Here is an 18,595-nt window from a genome sequence, read left to right on the forward strand (position 1 = left end):
TCTTACCATAACACACACCCGGGTGCCTCCCAGGGCTTAGAGGGCTCTGAATATATGAAAAACCACGTAATAAGGAAAATTCATGTAATAAGACTAAGTGGGAAACATTCCAAAATTGAAGCCAGAAGGCAAAGAAGGGTCAATACATACATATCCCAGGTGCAAGTCCTTGAAATGATGGCTCTCAAATCAGACATACCCATGGAAACAAAACCTCCTGTTTGCAAGGATGTGGTGATCTCTTCTAGGCAGCTTCAAAGCTAGGAAATGAAATGCTAGACCCAGCTGCAAGATGAGGCATTAATTACTCACAGCTCAGGCACACTTCGAGAGCTGTGAAATTCTGCCCTTCAAAGAGCTTGACTCTACCCTCGTTCTTTCTACTGGTCCAGTACAAAGACAAGTGAATCAGCCTGGTTTGGAGCTGGCCTTCAGGAAAATACGGGCTTAGTCCTTTGGGGATATCCCTCAAGTCCTCTAGGAACCCCATCCCTGAAGCATCTGAGCACCATTTATGCCTCCTCCTAGGTAGGGAAGTCCTTTTGTTCATCTTGTATTGCAGACAGTGATGCAGAGAAAGGTTTAGTCTGAAGGCTGTAGGTGCTCAGTGGTTTAGCTTACTTTATCTAGGTCCTCGTCAGAGGCAGCTGATTTTCAGAGGTGCCAGAAAGCAAATGCAACAAGAGGTTGTTCAGGCAAAACAACGGAAAGAGGCCACTGGCTGAACTGACCATGACTGCCTTTGAGGAGCACGGTCAGCTAGTCAGTTAAATCTGTCTTCCTCTTGCTCCTTTTTGGAAAAAAATCATTTGATGCCTGTGGTGGGCCAGTAGGGGGTGCTCCTACATCGAGCCACCCGCCTCACTGCACCTCACCAAAGATCAGGCTTTGGATGCCTCCTCAGGAGCACGAGCTTCTGACTAACCCCCTTCCTGGAGCACACCCGCAAACCTGGGGTAGTGCTGCCACCACCCAGACTCAGGTCTGTCTGGGCCCCATGCCACCCAGGATATACAGGCCCTGTAGACCTTGAAATCAGGAGTGCTCCTGTTAGCCTGAGGCCTAAAAATTAGCCTCCCTTGGTCAGCCGAGCCAAGGGAGCAAGAAGGCCTGCCTGATCCCTCTTGAGCATGTACATCATGGCTGGATATAATAGACAGTTTTATTGGATAGAGAGGGTAGGCATGTGGAGGGGTACAAGTCAGAAGAGTAGCAAAAGAATAACCATGAGCAAACAGAGAGGCTTGGTAGCCCTTGGATATGCAACTAGAGTACATTATCTATGCTCCAAGTTAAGTTCCTGATGAGTTACTTACTTCTGGATCCTGAGTATGAGAGAGGGCTACACAAGTCCAGGCTGCTCAGTGAATGTCTTTAAAAATGTCCGACCTCCTTCCTGGAGGGGACCACTTAAATAGCCCTTCTGACCTCAACCTTAAGTTCCCACCAGAAGCAGTCCCATTGGCTGCTGACCGGTGCTTCCCAATGACACACCACTGACCAGGAGAGAGAACTAGTCACATGACCTACAAGGGTGGGAAACTCTTAAACAAAGAAAGGGAGAGCTCCCCCTCCTTTTGGAATTCCCTAGGCAACCAGATGGTTGCCTAGCAACCAGGTTGATAGGCACATGAGTGAGGGAAGAGCCTGGGACCAGGTAACCCAAAACGTAAGGAGGCTGGGAGGAGATTCTTTCTCAGTGCCATTAACATAATTAATAAACAGCCCTTGGAGTCTCCACCACATCCTGTATATGCTTCTAGCCGAGCGGAGGAAGCTAATTACCATCAAAAGCTCTGGGGATGCTAAGGTCCAGATGTGTGACATTGGCCTCTGTAATGGGAGTGAGATGCCTGGAAGGCTTGAGGGAGATGGTGCTGGGGATATAAAGCCACTGTCTTCCTGGCTGCCAGTTTGAATCTAGCCAGGATCAGTAGTGAGTGAAGGTCATTGCCCTGACAAGGGTTCTCCACAGCTGCCCTTAGTCTATTATCTATGCATGGACAATATCGATATGGACTTCCATGTCTTGCCAGCATTAACAAGTCCTTGATGCTCCTGTGAGGAGATAATAAAGGCCACACCATCCCCACGGGGGCAAAAGGACCAGCTCTGGGCCACGCAGCAAATCAAGGAACAATAGTACACAAAATTCCTTTGACTTCATCTGCCAGATCCCACTGCCTGCCCAATGTCAGCCAAGCACATCAGCCCCCTCCAGAACCATAGTCCTAGAAGGGAGGCCAGCCACAAGGCCTCAGATGTTAGTGGGCAAGCCCACTCATGGGTGTAGGGGCTTCCACCAGTGTAAGGACTAGAGGCTGCTTGTGGGAGAGGAAACAAATGCTGTGACTGTATCTGAATTGCATCTCCAGGGTGAGGAATCTGAGGGAGTGTTAAATTCCCTTAGAAACAAAATGGGTGGAAAATCTGAAACCAAGCAAAAGGTGCAAAGGTCAATAGGAGCATGGGAAGCCATGGCAAGGTTAGTGCTCTGCGCTGTCATGGGAAGGATCAGCCAACCCTATAACGTGGTGTCACCCAGCGGCCATACAGCCACTGTGAGCTGGGGTAACAGCGTTGAGTCAGGCCTCCCCATTAGGGTTTCCAGTCACAAACCTATGATGCCCTGAAAACTGGGGTCAGATGAAGAGTGGGGTGGGGGAAGTGTGACATAGCACATGGGGCTGCTGAGGAGGAAGGAGCTTTGCCATAGGTCGTTACTCTTGCTCTGCGGTTGACTAGTTATGCTCCAGTGTTCGCTCCTTCAGTAAAGTCCCATCCTGCTAAACCCATAGGGGCTAGAGGTGGAGAGAGAGGCTGCCTTGAAAGATTGTTCCCAACTAGTACTGCATCTCCAAACTCCTTTGCTCCTTGAGCAAGGCAAGGGCCCTATGGCTTGGACCTTCTCGTCTTGAGGGCGCTTTTAACCAGGTTCCCCTTCGCTATGTGATGCATTAAGCCCCGCTTAATGGTCTCTGCCTAGTGTCCAACCCTTGTCCCATTTGTCCTCTTAGCTTGACTCTACCAGGGTGCAGTGCTGGAGTCTGAGTTCAAAGTCAAAGGGTGGAGAGCAGCATGGGGCAGCTTAGGAGAATGTGGCTGCCATGGTACTGCTGCCCTGTAGGTGAAGTCAATGCCCCCTTTGGAAGCTAGAAGTCACACTTCCAGCCCTCCACCTACTCCTCCCATGGCTCTGTGCGTCTCTCTGTACCCTGCTCGAATGAAAAGATCACGCGCTCTTGACAGTTTAGCTATTCTAGCCAAAGCCCTAGTCTGGATGCAGCGGTGCCAACAGGAGAAGGGTCTACCAGCTTGGGTCCATCATTTGGGAGGTGCTGTAGTCATACCCCATGTCTTCAGTATGGGGCCCTCCTGTCCTCACTAAGTGTACAAACTATGGCAGCAGCAGCCCCGTGATAGGGTGAACCCTATGAAAAAGGGCATGTGGGAGCTTCCAGACTCATGTTTCCTTTGAACCCCACCGCTACCACTGGCAAGCAACACCTTTATGCTTCTGGCTGTGCATTGCACTAGAATTCATAGGATCAAGGATTACATATTTTATTTCCAAAGTATCATAAAATAGGGCGTTTTGGTCTGAGGCATAACTTGCCCATGAGGAATCAGAAAGGGATCCAGCAGTAAAACTCCTTCAGTGGCTTTTACAGGCTGGAAAGACAGAGAAAGCTGGGAATTTAGCTCTGCAGCTTAAGGCACAGAACCCTCCATCCTGCCTCTCTTGGGGCTAGTAGAGCCACAGAGCCTCCTAACTGTATGGTGCACTGAGAGGCAGGCCACAAGCCGCTCAAATCGGAGCTGCCAGGGTTACTTCCAAGTTCCATGCCTAATATCTGCAAACAGCTCAGTGAGCCAAAAAATTCAATTCCAATGAATTATGAATACTTATGAGTTTGGTGCAGAAATAGTCTCAAAAGGTAGTCGGCCTCCATCCCTGAGCCCCTGCACACTGCCTGGGTCCTAGTGTCCCCAAACTCTTCCATCAGAGAAAGAATAGTAAAAATAAGAAAGGAGTGGAAAGAATTGCTCCAGATCAGAGGAGGAAGACCACAGAGGGAAACATTTTCTGCATGAAAGGAAATGAGACAGAGAAGAGACTAAGCAATAAGACAGTAAGAAAGAGGGAGAAAGGAGAGATTTGGATCAGAAAGTTCTTCTCTATGTAAGATAGAATTATTATTATTGGTATTGTTATTAGTGACATAGCACCCAAAAGCTTCCAGTGAGATCAGGGTTCCTTTTTGTTATGTAGCAGGCAAATAAATATTAAGAAATGGTCCTAGAGATCTTATAGTCTGAACCAGACCCTCATTTGGAAAGCACTTGGGGTGGGAAACACATCAGATGCATTCTTATTAAAGGCACTGGCAAGCAACAGACTTTTTTTGCAAGTCCCTGATAAAGCATGGGTGTTGCATGCCAGGAAAGCAGTGCTGAGTCCTTGCACTGGGGATGGTGGTTCTCTGCCTCGTGCAGTCCCGTCAGCACAGGGCTTTGCCTCCCTTCTTCCTGTGCCATGCAACAGTGACACTTATGGGGGCATTTTTCCTTAACCTTTACACCATTTCTTTTCACCTTGAGGCATGCTCTGGCCCAGCTGCCCAGTATTTCTCTACCAGCAGTCACAATCCACTGGCTATTTTTATAGTAATTACATGCAAGAGGCCATGTCCATGGAGTCCAAGGCTTTGCCAGTCAGTCCTTCGTGCAAGCTGCAGGTCCCAACAGAAATCACCGCTACAAATACTCTCCTTAGTCTCCTCCCACCCAGATTGCCACCCCATCTACTGCATCACGTATGGGTAGGGGGTGATTTTCAAAAGCACCTGAGTGACTTGGGAGCACAAGTCCCGTCGACTGACAAACATACGGAAGAATCCTTTTTTCGGGGACTTGGGCTTCTCATTATGGGGGGAATTTGGGGGAAGGTCTCCTAATGCTCACCAAACCGATCAGGCTTTGCCATTGCCTTTCCTCTTCCAGTTTCAACCCACATTTCCTTCTGGGTGGTTTCACTAGCCACTAAGCACCTATTGCCACAACGGGGCTGATCTTCAGTGGATGGGGATTGTGACTGCTGCATCCATAGAGGTGTGACAATTTACACTAGCTTCTCCCCTGGGTTTTTTCCTCAAGACTTTGTGCTGTATCACAGGGAGGAAGGGACATACCAACCTCCCTTTCAGTCAGGTGTAAGCGGGTGCCCGCATAGCGTAGGTGCTTACTGCTAAGCTGAAGTTGTGTGTACTTATCGTACTTCCCCATCTCTCTTCTTTTCTGCCAGTCTCTTTCATTCTCCCTGTGCACGTCGAAACATGATGATTACTGCCCTGCCCAGTTGACTAACTAACTGCACAACAAACGTCTTGTGTCTACACATGCATCCCTATAGGCTGGAGTAGATTAATTTAGGCATCCTGCAGCCCAAAGTACTATCCTGCCACACAGTAAAAAATGTGCAGCAGCACATATGAAGGCATTGCCCAGCTGGTTGGGGCATGAGGGTGCTTCAGTGTAGGGGTTGCCTGCTGGGTAGCCCCACACTGAAGCACCTTCATACCCCAGCCAGCCCCTCTTCAGCACACTGAAGCAGGGGGAGCAGCCCAGGGCCTGGGACCCCCTGCCAGCTGGGGCTGCTCTGACTCAGCTCCACGTGCTGCACCTCAATAAATTGTGGAGCTCATTGCTCTGGAGTGAATTGCTCCCAGGCACATGTTCAAATGGTGCACCTGAGAGCTTTAGCGCCAAAGCAATAAACTCCACGGTTTATTCAGGCACCATCATTGCACATGTAGATGTGCCCCCTGTGCTGCTCCATCCCCTGTCACATCCCCCTTCCCTCGTGTGTGGGACACTAAAGCTGGAGCTAAACTCTTAAGTTTAGGATGCTCCAATGGGTTTGCTGTCAGGCAGCTTCCAAGTGAACATGAGTTGTGTTGTATGTCCCAAACCCGAGCTCGCTGTCAGGAACAGTTAGGCAGCAAATGAGGTCCAGTTTTCTGTCCAAGCCATCTGCCCTAACAGGTTTGCATTACATCTTAGCCTATTCATTATTAATGTAACCTTCTTCTTTTGCGCTTTTAAGGCAAGAACTGGGCTTCCCAGCACAGCCACCCAAATCTCCCACCCAAATGGCACTGAAGCAAGAGTATAGCGCAAGCTGAGACAGGCTCTGGAGAACATATAAATATATTATGAAGTGCACAAACACTCAATAATTCATCTCACACAGAGAGCAGCTTTTGCTTCCAAAACTCCAAGGAGAACTTCTGAATCCCATCCCTCCCACCCCCCATCCCTGCCCTCAAGGAGAAACCAAATGGAAAAGTCCAGTTTCAGCAACACACAGAACGAAGCTCTGAGCCCCCACATCCCTCAACCTGACCCGCACCCCCGCTCAGGCCGTTCCAATGCAAGACCCGCACAGGCAACTGCCAAGGCAATGTGCTCCTGCCCTTCGCCTCCCCCTCCACCCCCAACCCTTGCCCTCCATTTCTAATCAAAACAGGTCCAGGCCCCTCTGCAACGCTACACAATTGGTGTCCCTGACAGCAACACCCCAGAGTCAGTGGGTAAATGTCCTCCCCCTCCACCCCTGCAGGTGCACATAACCTACCTATGGTCATAAGCCAGGGAGGTGGGCAAGTGTGGGAGGAAAAGTAGAAGAGTAGGTAGGTAGATCAGTCCTGAATGATTTTTGCAACCTCAAAGGATTTTTCCCTCTTTTTCTTCTCCTTTATTGGCCCCGTGGGAGTGTTAAGGAGTCCACCTCACTGTGCTGGGTGCTGTATATGCACAGAACAAAGTGGGCTCTTTCTCCTACAGCTTATCTTTCTACTCTCTAGGCCCATACTTTTACAGGCCCCATGCCAGAACATCTCTACGATGTTTTGGTGAATTCCTACTCTTCTTGCTGGGGTAAACTCCAAAGAAACTGCATCGCCTTACTTACAGCAACTGCGAATTTGGCCCTATTTCTTTAGTCCCCTCGTGGATCTTTGCTATAAATTACAGATTCTGGAAAGTAAAAAAACAAGAAGGAAAAAAAAAACCCCACGCTTCCTGGGCCTGATACTAACCAGGAGTCCAGTCCTTCCTTTCCCAATCCCTGTCTCTTCTTCCTCAGCACTGGGAGATATGGTTTATCTGAGCAGTGTTTAATGTAAACTCTGTCAGCCCGGACTGCCATTAATCCTCTGGAGTTTGGCAGCCACAAGATTAAATAATAGGGAGAAAAATACACATCTGAAATTGAAAAATGCTTCAGGGCTTATTCCCAGCCAGGTTTCCCTCCTCTTCCAGCACTTTCGAAAGATAATGGCGGAGAAGGGAGACAAGCCCAGTGAGATGGGGAAGGGGAAGAGGAAGGGGAGAAGGCTCTTTGGGGGGCGACTCCTTGCTCCCTCTCACCATGGGAAGGGAACCAGCACCGCGTCCGTCTGCTGCTTTCCAGAGTGTGGAAAATTCCACATCTACCCCTCCCCTGCGCAGCGATCCAGCCAGGGGTCCCACAAGGGAGGCTCTAAATATACTATAATCCCCAGCCTGCAGCTTCTATTGATCAGCTGTGATCCCTGCTCCCATTAAAGCCATATTCAAAGAGTGCAGTCAGGCTCATCCAAAATCCGTCAGGCCCACATGCCTTCACTAAAGTACCAAGAAGCAAACAGGCCATCCTATGGGCTGGTTTTTGCAGCTCTGTCAGTTTGAACAGATCATGCTTTGTGTAGTCTGGATGCTGAATGCTACTTGCAGGGCTGCGAAGTTGGCGTGCCTGTGCTGAAGTCGGTAGAGTTATTCCAGATGGATGCTGATAAAGCGCTGAGCAGAATTCAGCCTCCGATCCACAGATCATGGAGCGGTAGAGTTGGAAGGGACCCCAAGGGGTCATCTCATGAATCCCCCTGCTCTGCGAAGGATCAAGCATAGTATTCCTTCATGCTTATGGACAACCAGGGGCTTCATGTGTGTCACAGATGGCACAAATGCAAATCCACAGCAAAAAACCCTCAGCTTTTGAAACCCAGAGAAGATGTTAGCAGCTCGGATATGACTGACTTGCTTTTAGTAAAATGTCCAGTGGATTTCTGGTCCCCATTCCTCACTCTGCCACTGACCAGCAGTGAGACCTTGGGAAAGCCACGTGCAACCACATTTTTCCAAAGCAGGGACTAATTTTGGGTGTTTCAGACTGCAGTGGTCCAAACTGGGCTTCAGCAGAGGTTGGCCCCAGGGGATCATGTTGGGTATATTCTAGCAGGATGCTTTCCAAGCCCCTATGACTGACAGCACCAGATCCCAGCTTTGTACCTCTTCTGATGAACCACAACAATAAAGCTCAGGTGTCTCTATGCCCGTCGTCTATTCAACAGCTAGGGTAAATCACTCCAAAGCAAGTCTTGCTTGGCCTGAGCATAGACTAGGGATAACTATGGACCTTATGTTGGAGTAGTGCTGCTCTTGGGCTCCTTCTTGTGGCAGGTCCTCTCTTGTAGGCAGAAGAGAAGCAGAGTTGATCGAGGCTGATCTGCTAATCCACACAGATGTACTAATGGGTGGACCGTTCCCTGGTTGGGATGGGAGTTACGGACAATTTTCAGGGAGAAAGAAACTAGCCAGACTCATCCTCTGTTTTCTCAGGAGCCCCCTGGTGAAAGTAGTGACAGCAGCAGCAAAGTGACAGAACCCTCTACAGCCAACTTGACCCGCTGCCGTCCAACGAAGAGCAATGCGCATTGAACCATAACAGCACCCAAGAAAATGGCTTCACTCTTGTTTCCAGGAATTATTCTGTATATGCATATTAGAAGCTGGGAGGGCTTGGGGGATTCTTATAACCAGACTAACAACTTTACAGGAGATCTCATGTACACCAGCTCCCCTCCCCATGCCTGCAGAGACTCAGTTTCAAATCACTTACACCGAGACTGGGACAAACAGGCTGTTTCATTTCCTGGTAGGAGCATTAAACGGAACAAGAGCATCCGAGCTCCTGATACTTGTCATAGCTTCAGGGAATTTAAATTCTACTTAGTCCTGCAAGGTGCAATCCAGTAATAACACTGATTTCCTGTAACAAGATATTCCACTCCCACAGAGCGCAAGGGTCCAGGGCTCCACATACTTACACATGAAGGTAACTTCATCCCCCTACTTATTTGCACATGCAAAAGGTGAATCTCAAGCACCAGTGTTTTCAGGATCAGGACTAGGGTTGTATATGGGCAATCCATTCACAGTAACATCCATGTGAAACATTGGATCATAGACCTACCCCTCATTTGAATTATGTCAATTTGATACTGATGAGTCCAGACTGCACTTAGTTTTCATTTTGTAATTGTCATTATGAAAAACAACATGAAAAATGACAAATATGATGAAGCTGAGAAGGATTTTATATTTTATCTTTGACAAACTTTAATGAGAAATATCAATGTTTATTTCTAGTGTGTGTGTGGTTTTTTTAAATGATTGCCTAAATTGCTTGCTTTGACAGGAAATAAAAGACCCCTCAGACACTAATTGTCATTTATACAAAAAATGAATGTCTTTATCTTCTAAGATGGCCTTCAAAACAGACACTAAAATAAAATGAAAATGTTCTGTAAAATTAATGTACTTTAAAACAATGAATAGTATAGGTTTTTATGAGTATACACAGTTATTGTTTTTAAGCAATATTTACTTGCTTTGTAAATGTCAATGAATATATATTTTCTCTCTTGCTGTTGTTTTTAGTAAAGGAAAAGACTGACTCAGACACAGAAACCAGCTAAATACTTCCAGGTCAATAGATTTTATTTTAGGTTAGAGGGAAACAGCAAAACAAGAAGTAAAAAATGTACAGTCCTAGTGGCAGAGCAGAGTGGGCACTTCTCCTTTGCAACAAGTTGTGCTAAATCTGAAAACAAAATACCTACTGTCACTAGAGGTTCTCAGATACTGGAAGATGCAAGGCACAGAAAATAAATACCATATCCCCTCATATACCACGCTGCTTGGAATATAATACATGCCTTGTTTTTGAAAGGCAGAATGAAGAAAAACAGCTGTTTGCTTGCAGTAAGTAACTGAGTCACAGCAGCTAGGGAGCAGGGTCTGCTGGTTGTTCTGATCCTTGAGGCAGGTGCAGATTTTACTTCCACTTTTGCCTGTAACTAGCAGAAATTGTTCTTACTGTATTTTTCACATAAAATGCACACTATGACATCCAGCAGCTGATTTTTTTGTGGGGGGGAAGTGTGTTGTATGTGCAAAAATATGGTAATATAATCTGATAGCTACTGATACCACACTACCTACTGATCCAAATATAATCCTTCCAACCCTTACCTAAAACTCTCCAGGCAGGAACTGATCTGTCATTTGATTTGTCTGTCACCATGCACAACTGTGGGGTTGCAAAAAAATAAATGGTAAGTGTACCTATGATTCAACAGTGTCTTTTAAAAGCAGAAAAGATTTGTGGTTTATGAATATGTATTACGCTCTGTTCTGATTATCATTCTCCTCTAATTCCCTCTTTTTCACTCTCCTACAACTGCTAAGCCCTGCTGTAACTGTCCTCTGTGTATGATCAGTGCACATTGCCGACGTGCTGTCTTGTGGTTTTATTTAATCTTTCTGCATTTGTCCCTTGGTATCAACTGTCACCCTCATGTGTCTATTGAAGCTCGACACAATGCAGAATTCAGTATTGCCAAAGCCAAGCGTCTAAAAATGCGAAGTTGGACCCTCAAAAAAAAAAAAAGCATGAGATTAGCTTCAAAATCTTGACATTTGTTTAAAAAGTCATAAATGCCAGGTCCTTTCTATTTTCAGTCTGGCATTTCTGGGCCTTAGGAAGTCACATTTTTAAGTTCTTCTTCAAAGCCCCCAGAGCTCAAGTCTTTTATTAAAATAAAAGCAGAGATCCTTTTGCCAAAATGTGATGCCAGGAGCTGCAGCTTTCAAATGAACACCCAGTGTCACAAGATACATAATAGCATCGCAGAAGTTAGCAACACTGAGACTCATATATTAAAAGAACAGGAGCCACCAGCAGTCAGAGGGACTGTGGGAAGGAGGAGACAAGCAGGGCTGAGCTAAGGCCAGGAGAGTGAGCAGGATGCACTGACAGTGCTCGGTGTAACGCAGAGTCGGTAGGCAAAGCCAAGCTGCACTCACCCATCCAGGGAGCCCCTTGGATCTCAAGGATCCAGTGAGAGGTGGGAGCAACGTCTTCGAGGTCTTGCTGGGAGGAAGAGCTGGGGTCTTGCAAAGGGGTCTTCTACTTTAAGGAGCTATGTTTTAGAAGCCCAAAGCCTTACTTATTGTTATCCCCTTGCTAATTAGCACATCCTGCCCTAATTGGTGCAGATTAGAGACTACAAAGCTGCCCTGTAGGAATCCAACCTGTCCCCTGCCACTTGAGCCCAGACCTCCTGTGAGGCTCTCCATTAGCTCCTAACAGTACAGGTACCTAACATAGAGCTCTGAGTCCATCTAGCAAAGGGCAGAGGACACACAGACATGCCAGCCAGCTCATCAGGGAGCCAGGATGTCTTTCATGATGTGCCAGCCTCTCTCAGAGAGAATGAGAAAATGACTGGCACATCCTCTTTACTCAGATGAACACCGAAGCCGGGAGTGATAAACAGCACCTGTTACTACTGAGCCAGACTAGGTTAGCCTAGGTAACAGCAACCATTGCAGAAACCTGGGTTCCTCTATGCAGTGTTTCTATTCCTCCTGTTACCTCATCACAAATGCCTTTTCTGAGGTGCCAGGCTAAGGGGAAACCACTTTGCCGCTTTCCTGTCAACACTGTGTTGCTGCAAAGTGCCAAAAAGGTAATTAATCCTAGGTTGACCTCTTTCAGTGCTGCCGCTGCCCCCTCTCCTCTCACTGGAGAATTGGCTATCAGGAGAGCACAGCGCTGAGGATAGGGATAAAAAGCAAGCCAGCAACATAAGGAGGCACGTGAATGAAGCCCTTCTTCCCGCAGCCGGCTGCCCACATGCAAGTGCCTTCCATTGGGAGTGCCCAGCTCACGGGCACCAACTTCTGCCGAGAAAGAAGGGAAAAAGAGAAACCAGCCCAGAGCAGAAGGTAGCTAGAGATGCATTCAGACTCCTCTGAGCTCTAAGGTGCTCATCACACTGCTCCCCCGGCCTGGCCATCTCCAGTCACATTGCTTCAAACAAGAGCACAAACCAAAGGCAGGGGGGAATTCAGAAGCTGCCCAGCTTGAGGATGTCCCCACACATTTCCATCATTGTTACTGCAGCAGGTCCAACATTTTCAAGCCTTGAAAGATCAGTGGAACATGTCATAATTTGACCAAAAGACTGAGCGCAAAAAAGTCAATGGCATTTTCACCAGTGATTTCCCTTTTAACAATTTACAGAACCAGGGAAAATTTGATGAATTCTGACATGTGTATTTTGAAGGAAAAAAAGAACAAACAAAAAGGAAAACATTCCAGGATTTTTAAAAAATGAACACGGTTCATTGTTTCCCCCTCTTGTTCTCTGAGTGGCCCTAATTATTTATGACAATCATAAGAACACGAGAACTGCCATTCACTGGGTCAGACCACAGGCTCACCTGGCCTGTACCCTGCATCACACCATGGCACCAAGTGGACGTTGAAAGGGAGAGTGAACTGGGTCTGGCCAGGGTGTTTTTCCACTGTTCCTCTCTCACTTGCAGCATCCAGCATTTAAATGCAGCTTATCTCTGCCCCACCTCATAGTTTTCATTTTGGAAGCCTCTTGATATAGGTCAGAGACTCTGTCACTTTACCCCCCTGCAAATGGTCCCCAGAAGGGATGACAAGGTTCAACAGTCACAAACTCCTCCATGACTGTTTCCGGCTGGACATAAGGAAGAATTTCTTTACTGTCCGAGCCCCCAAGGTCTGGAATAGTCTGCCGACCCAGGTGGTTCATGCACCTACTTTGAACGCCTTCAAGAGACATTTGGATGCTCATCTTGCTGGGATCCTATGACCCCAGCTGACTTCCTGCCCTGGGGCAGGGGGCTGGACTCGATGATCTTCTGAGGTCCCTTTCAGCCTTAACGTCTATGAATCTCAGTATTTTCCTCAACACGCTCCTATAGACCTCCCCGTACGTCTTCTTCTTTCACGGCCATCCCACACTGAATCTTGACCTCCCCTTTGCTCATGTCATTTACAACATGGGCTTCTTTTCATGACACTGTGCAGTGCAGCCCTAGCCCTCCCTTCGTGCCAATACTGAAAGAGCAGGATGGTGTTAAGGTAGGTTGGTAATCCATAGCAGGGCAGGATGGTGAAGTAATAAGAGTCTTCAGCTGGATTGGAGGGCTGAGGTCCAGAATATGACAGCTAGTCAAGGGCCCTGGGTGGATTTGCCAACCAGAACCAAACACGATACAAAGATCATCTGTGACCCACTGGAAGACCCAGCCCACAGCTAACTGCCATGATGTTTGAGTGTAGAGAAGGGTGAGTTGGGATTACAAACAGTTTAGCTGGTGGCCCTCAGACCTAAAGTAATCCTAACCAGCTGACACATTTTAAAACACTTTTGTCCATGCCCACAATACGGAGAGAATCACATTTACTGTCACATTTGTTACACTGTGCAAGCCGACACACTTTCCAGCATGGCACATCTTCCTGGCACAAACATGGCTATTGGAACCTTTACTCCAATTCTAATATTGATTTATCCTCTGGCTGAATCGAAAGTTGACCCAAAGCCAAGCAAGGAATTTGCCCTGGAGGCATGATGTAGCCCTCTCTCAGCAATCCCACTAGCTTCCAAGTCAGCCCTGGTTGTGCGTCTTCAAAGCCCACTGAGTACGTTACTGCACTAAGTCAGTACAGACCTGGGCCCGGCACATTGATGGAAACTTCACCTGTGTATTACAGGGTTAAATTTGCTCATTGGTCTAAATTCAGAACATAACCCAGATCCTGCTCTTGGTTATGAGTCCACTGACTCTGAGGGACCTCCTCCTTGTAGGCAATGACAAATTCTATGGCGTTTACTTGGTCCCCAGCACAGGAGCCACAGGGCACATCTACACGAGACATTGACTGCAGAGTTGTCTGTTTAGTTCCACAGTAAAGCTTCAGGGTCTACACATGTGGCCCTATTAGGCCACAGTAAACTAAAAAACGCTGCCATAGGTTAGTACTTATATACATAAGTACTACCCTGTGGTGGTGCTATTTAGTGCACTGCAATGCATGTGTAGCTGTTGACAGAGCTGGCTGGGACATGAGGGTGCTTCAGTACAGGGCTGCCTGCTGGCTAGCCCTGCACCAGAGCGCCTTTGTGTCCTAGCCAGCCCCTCCGCAGCATGCTGAGGCAGGGGGGAGCATCCCCAGGCCCTGCCCCAGCTCAGTGTGCTGTGGTCCTGGGTGCACGTGTAAATGCAGTGACCAGGAGCAATAAACTGTGCTGGAGTTCATTCAAGTGCATTAATAGCATGTGTAGACACACCCACAGAGGATTTCCCAGCCTTTAATGTGTTTGTCCTCACAGCATCTCCATGAGGCAGGGCAATATTATTACTCCCATTGTACAGGGGGGAAACTGAGGCACGGAGTGGTTAAGTGAATTACCTAATGTCACAGAGAGCCTGGATTTAATTCAGCGTGTCCCAAGTGCCAGCCTAGCACTTTAAACATTGAACCACCCTGCCTGCCTGGCTCAGCTGCATGGGTTCTACCTCTTTCAAGCCTTGGTCAGACGGTTCAATGTGAATCTCAGTAGTAACTGTCTACTCTATGGAAAGGGAAGAGCTCGGGTCCATCATGAACAGAAGGCAGGGAAAGAGAAGAAAACGCTAGATACCAAACACCAGCCTTAAGCTGATGTGGGGGGAGATGCTCTTGGGAATGTGTCAGACCATAGCAGCAAGGTGGAAGATGCATTCTTAGCGGAGCCAGACTTCATTACACGGTCCCATCCCGGCCATGCTGCAATTTCCACTGACTGGGGACTTCTGCTCACCATCATCTCAGAGGCACGATGCTGATCACTGTCTCTCTTCCTTGGCAGGGCAGCGATTCGGGCACCCATTTATGCATTCCAGAAAGTGTCCGCAGCCTTTCTGTGCATGCTTGTCTGACTTTGATGTCTAAAAAGCTCCGAGTGCCACTAAGCATTTTCATTAGCACCTTGATTACAATGTTTACCTACAGCCATCTGTCAGGCAAAATTAGATTTTTCATTTGAGGAACGGCAGCAGGGAAATGAACTGCCGAAGCGCGCAGGTACGGTGCATGTTATTTACACAAATTTCCTCTCCCAGCCCAGGCTTGCTTGCTCGCTCTCTCTCTCTCTCAATCTTGCTTTTTCCAACCCTGTGGGCCAAATTCAGAGTGGGGGTAAGAGAATGTAGCTCCACTGATTTCATCCCACTTAGTGCTTAGTACATGGCATGTTCCAAGCATTGTGAAACTGGTCACTAATTCTTACACCAGTGGGACATAGTAATGCGCAGGTAGCTTCAGACATCTTGAGCTGTCACCTCTGCACTTCACACCAGGGGAAGCCACAGCATGGCTCGTGGTTAAAAAATAAATTGACAGTATAGTTGGGGGTGTTGATATGGAGGATCTGTTCTTTGCAACGTGGTGTCAACCACCTGGGTCTCTTCTGAATCCTCCACACAGTATGGAAAACCAGACATGTTTCAAACTAATTCTTATGCTCTGGGTAGAAAAGAAAAGCCGAAAAGTGCATGCAAGCGAGCTGGAGTTCCTGCACAACACTGATCAAGGGGCCTCAAGACTGGAGCACGTTCCAGTCCAGGATTGTAGCTTTGGACCTTCTCCTCTCTGTCAGGGCAGGAGAATATTGAGCCTTCTCCATCGATGCAAAGGGCTCAGGGAGTCAACTGGCACCTAGCAAGACCAGCTCCAGGTCTGTAGATCTACAAGGCAGACTGGGGGCAGATCGGTGGCAAGAATGGCTTCAGAGGGCTGGGTATAGGATCTCCCTGCACAGGGACATAGGGGCACCCACAGTGCAGCTCCTGTGCTCTGTAACTGCAGAGATAGCCCCCCCCCCCATCTCTGGCGGAGCTGGCTTGGCTCTCCGGCTGGGTGACAGCGATGTTTGGTCTCTTGTTCAGCTACTGTGCTACGAAGAAATGTAGTCTGGAGCTCTGCTGACTGGAACACTCTTGGAACATAAGACATCTGAGAGACTGGCTCAGTACCAGGACAGAGGGAGCATCTCCAAAGCCTGTGGGTAGCTCTTCTAGGGTTGGCTGACGTGGGAAAACTTCCTGGGGCTGATCCACAGGAAACACTGTTCTCTAGGATCTCTCTTGTGTACAAGGAGACCATGAAGTCAACAACTGCTCTATCGTGTGAACTCTCTTCCCTAGCGCTCTTACAAGAGCAGGGCCGTACCAGTACCTAACCCCAGAGCACATGTGGATGTGTGTGTTCTCCCCGGCTGAGGTATCCCAGGGATTTGGGAAGAGATGCCAGCTGGCTGCACTGTCTGGTACATACAAGGTCAGGTTCTGCATAAGTAGTTGCTGGGAATGTGAAATAAATAATGACAGGAGGAAGGCAGCTTCTCAAAGGCCATTGCTTCTGTGCCTTTGTGAATTCACTGGTGGGATGCTCTTGATCCCCGTCGAGCTGTAAACATTGCATCACCATAACACGGTGGCTGGTTGTGATGCAATGGAGAAATGTTCTGACAGACTATCACGTTTGGTCGGTGCATCACCAGGTCGCAATGCAGCAGTGGGCCATGGTATCAAAACGTTGCCTGAGTGCAGGGCAGTACTGCGACACAATGACTCTTCCTGGGTTGGGCTCCAACATGAATTTATGATGCAAACACATGAAATCAACACTCGTTAGAAAACAGGGTTTCCTGGGAGCACTGGGAGGGTATTTCCACCTGGGGGGAAGTCCTCTGAGCTCTTTCCAGAGCCCCACAGAACACCTAATATCCACTTTTACCCAACTTGGACAGGCCCAAGCCCATCACCACTTGACATTTCCACCAGGGACCACCAGAAGTCATCAGTGCTGCTTCCAGTGCAGCCAGAGGGTGAGAGACAGAGCAACAGAAGGGAGCCCCTGCTCTGTCTGAGGCCACAGCCTGCTCCCCCCTCTGTTCTTCCAGCCTCTGCCAATGCTGGCACCCAGGACCGGCTTGGAGTCTCGCACTGGGATTCCCTTGCACCGTGACAGCTTCCAGACCACCTGGACTGCAGAAACCCTTCACCTGAGGAAAAAATAGGTCCCTCTGCGTCTTGGAAGAGGAACTGTTTTGGAGAAGGCTTTCCACTCCCTTGGCCACCCAGTCCAAACTCGACCTTCAAGCTCCTTCTTACAGCATTTTACATTTCCCCTGTTTCCCATCCAAGATGATGGGAAGCATGTGCTGTTTCTGCTGTCATATTTATAGCTTGAGAGTATACACTTCTGACTGGCCTGGGATGGAGGGAGTCCGGCCAGGGTTTCTTCTCAGACAAGCAGCCCCCTCCCCTTGCTTCTCCTCTGAGTCCATATCCTTCTTCCTCCTGACCCTGAGAACGTGCCTCCAGGTTTTATGACTGGGTCTGTGGGGACAGCGCAGCCTCCTACGCCCAGGCCTGGGGGAGTCTATTTATAGCCTGGCTGTCTCACCGGGCAATCTTTTATATGGGAATAGAAATCCGGAAATCTAAACGATCATCCTGCAAAGGGAGCGTGCCAAAGGGAACGTGCTGCCTCCCAGTCCTTAATTTTTCCTGTTTAACTACATAATCCCAGAGTCCTTGTGACTGTTTATTCTTTGGGGAAGCAATAAAACAAAAAAAGGCCCCACCAGCCAACATGATTGTTAACGTTGTATTGCCATAGAACCAGTTGGGGGGGAGGGGCAATCTTATTGTTCCCGAGGGATATCTCTGGGTAGCAATGCCAAATGCTGCTCCAGGATGCTGCAGGACCTTCCTGCCAAGGCCCTGAGGTGTTTTATGAACAATGTGGTGCTCATCAAGGATGAAATGGCTAATGGGCTCCACGTTGAACCCAAACAATGAAGGCAGGGGCTTCTCAGTGGAGCTTCCCATACTAATTTCCTTCCCTAGGAGTTCAAGGTGAACAAGAGGTTTCCCAGTTTTAGGGTGCCATGAGAAACCCATCTATTAGCAAAGGTTGAGCAGCTAGAGGAAACAGCTAGGTTTCAGGGTGGGACTTGCACTCAGATGAGGCTGGATTGATGAGATCTGTCCACTTATCACCTGGAAGCCAGCAGGGAAGGATGATGGGCTGTGTCTGTTTTGGAGAGAACCGCCAGGTACTACGCCTGCCTGCTTCCAAGTAGAGAAGACCCTGGACAGGGGCTGGTTCCATCTCTGGTTGCCCCTATGTCCTTTGGGATGGCAGGGCATTTCTGGTGAAAAGAGGGTAAGATGGACTTTTATAGCAACTGACATCATTGCCATGGACCATCTAGGTAGGCATCTACAGCATGGGGGAGTCATGGTTCATGGCCTGGGCTTCTAGGTGTAACAGCAGCAATAGCAGTGCTGATGTATAAGTCTTTAGAGGTAGGTCTCAGATGTCCTGTTCAGC

The 18,595-nt window shown here is 48.2% G+C and overlaps 1 protein-coding gene across 2 annotated transcripts in view; it reads left to right on the forward strand.

The window, feature by feature from the left end:
• Positions 1 to 10,458, forward strand: part of CYGB (cytoglobin) — a 46,397-nt gene extending 35,939 nt beyond the window's left edge. The window contains exon 4 of one of the 2 annotated variants that reach the window (XM_090060011.1): positions 8,662 to 10,458. In XM_090060011.1, the coding sequence (XP_089916137.1) occupies positions 8,662 to 8,701 (40 nt within the window). In that variant the 3' untranslated portion in view covers positions 8,702 to 10,458. The remainder of the gene's footprint in view (positions 1 to 8,661) is intronic. The other variant, XM_090060010.1, reaches the window with a different exon arrangement.
• Positions 10,459 to 18,595: the final 8,137 nt, after the last annotated feature.

The sequence above is a fragment of the Crocodylus siamensis genome, chromosome 8, assembly GCF_052110815.1.
Source record: "Crocodylus siamensis isolate JL-2025a chromosome 8, ASM5211081v1, whole genome shotgun sequence".
Classification (NCBI taxonomy): Eukaryota; Metazoa; Chordata; order Crocodylia; family Crocodylidae; genus Crocodylus; species Crocodylus siamensis.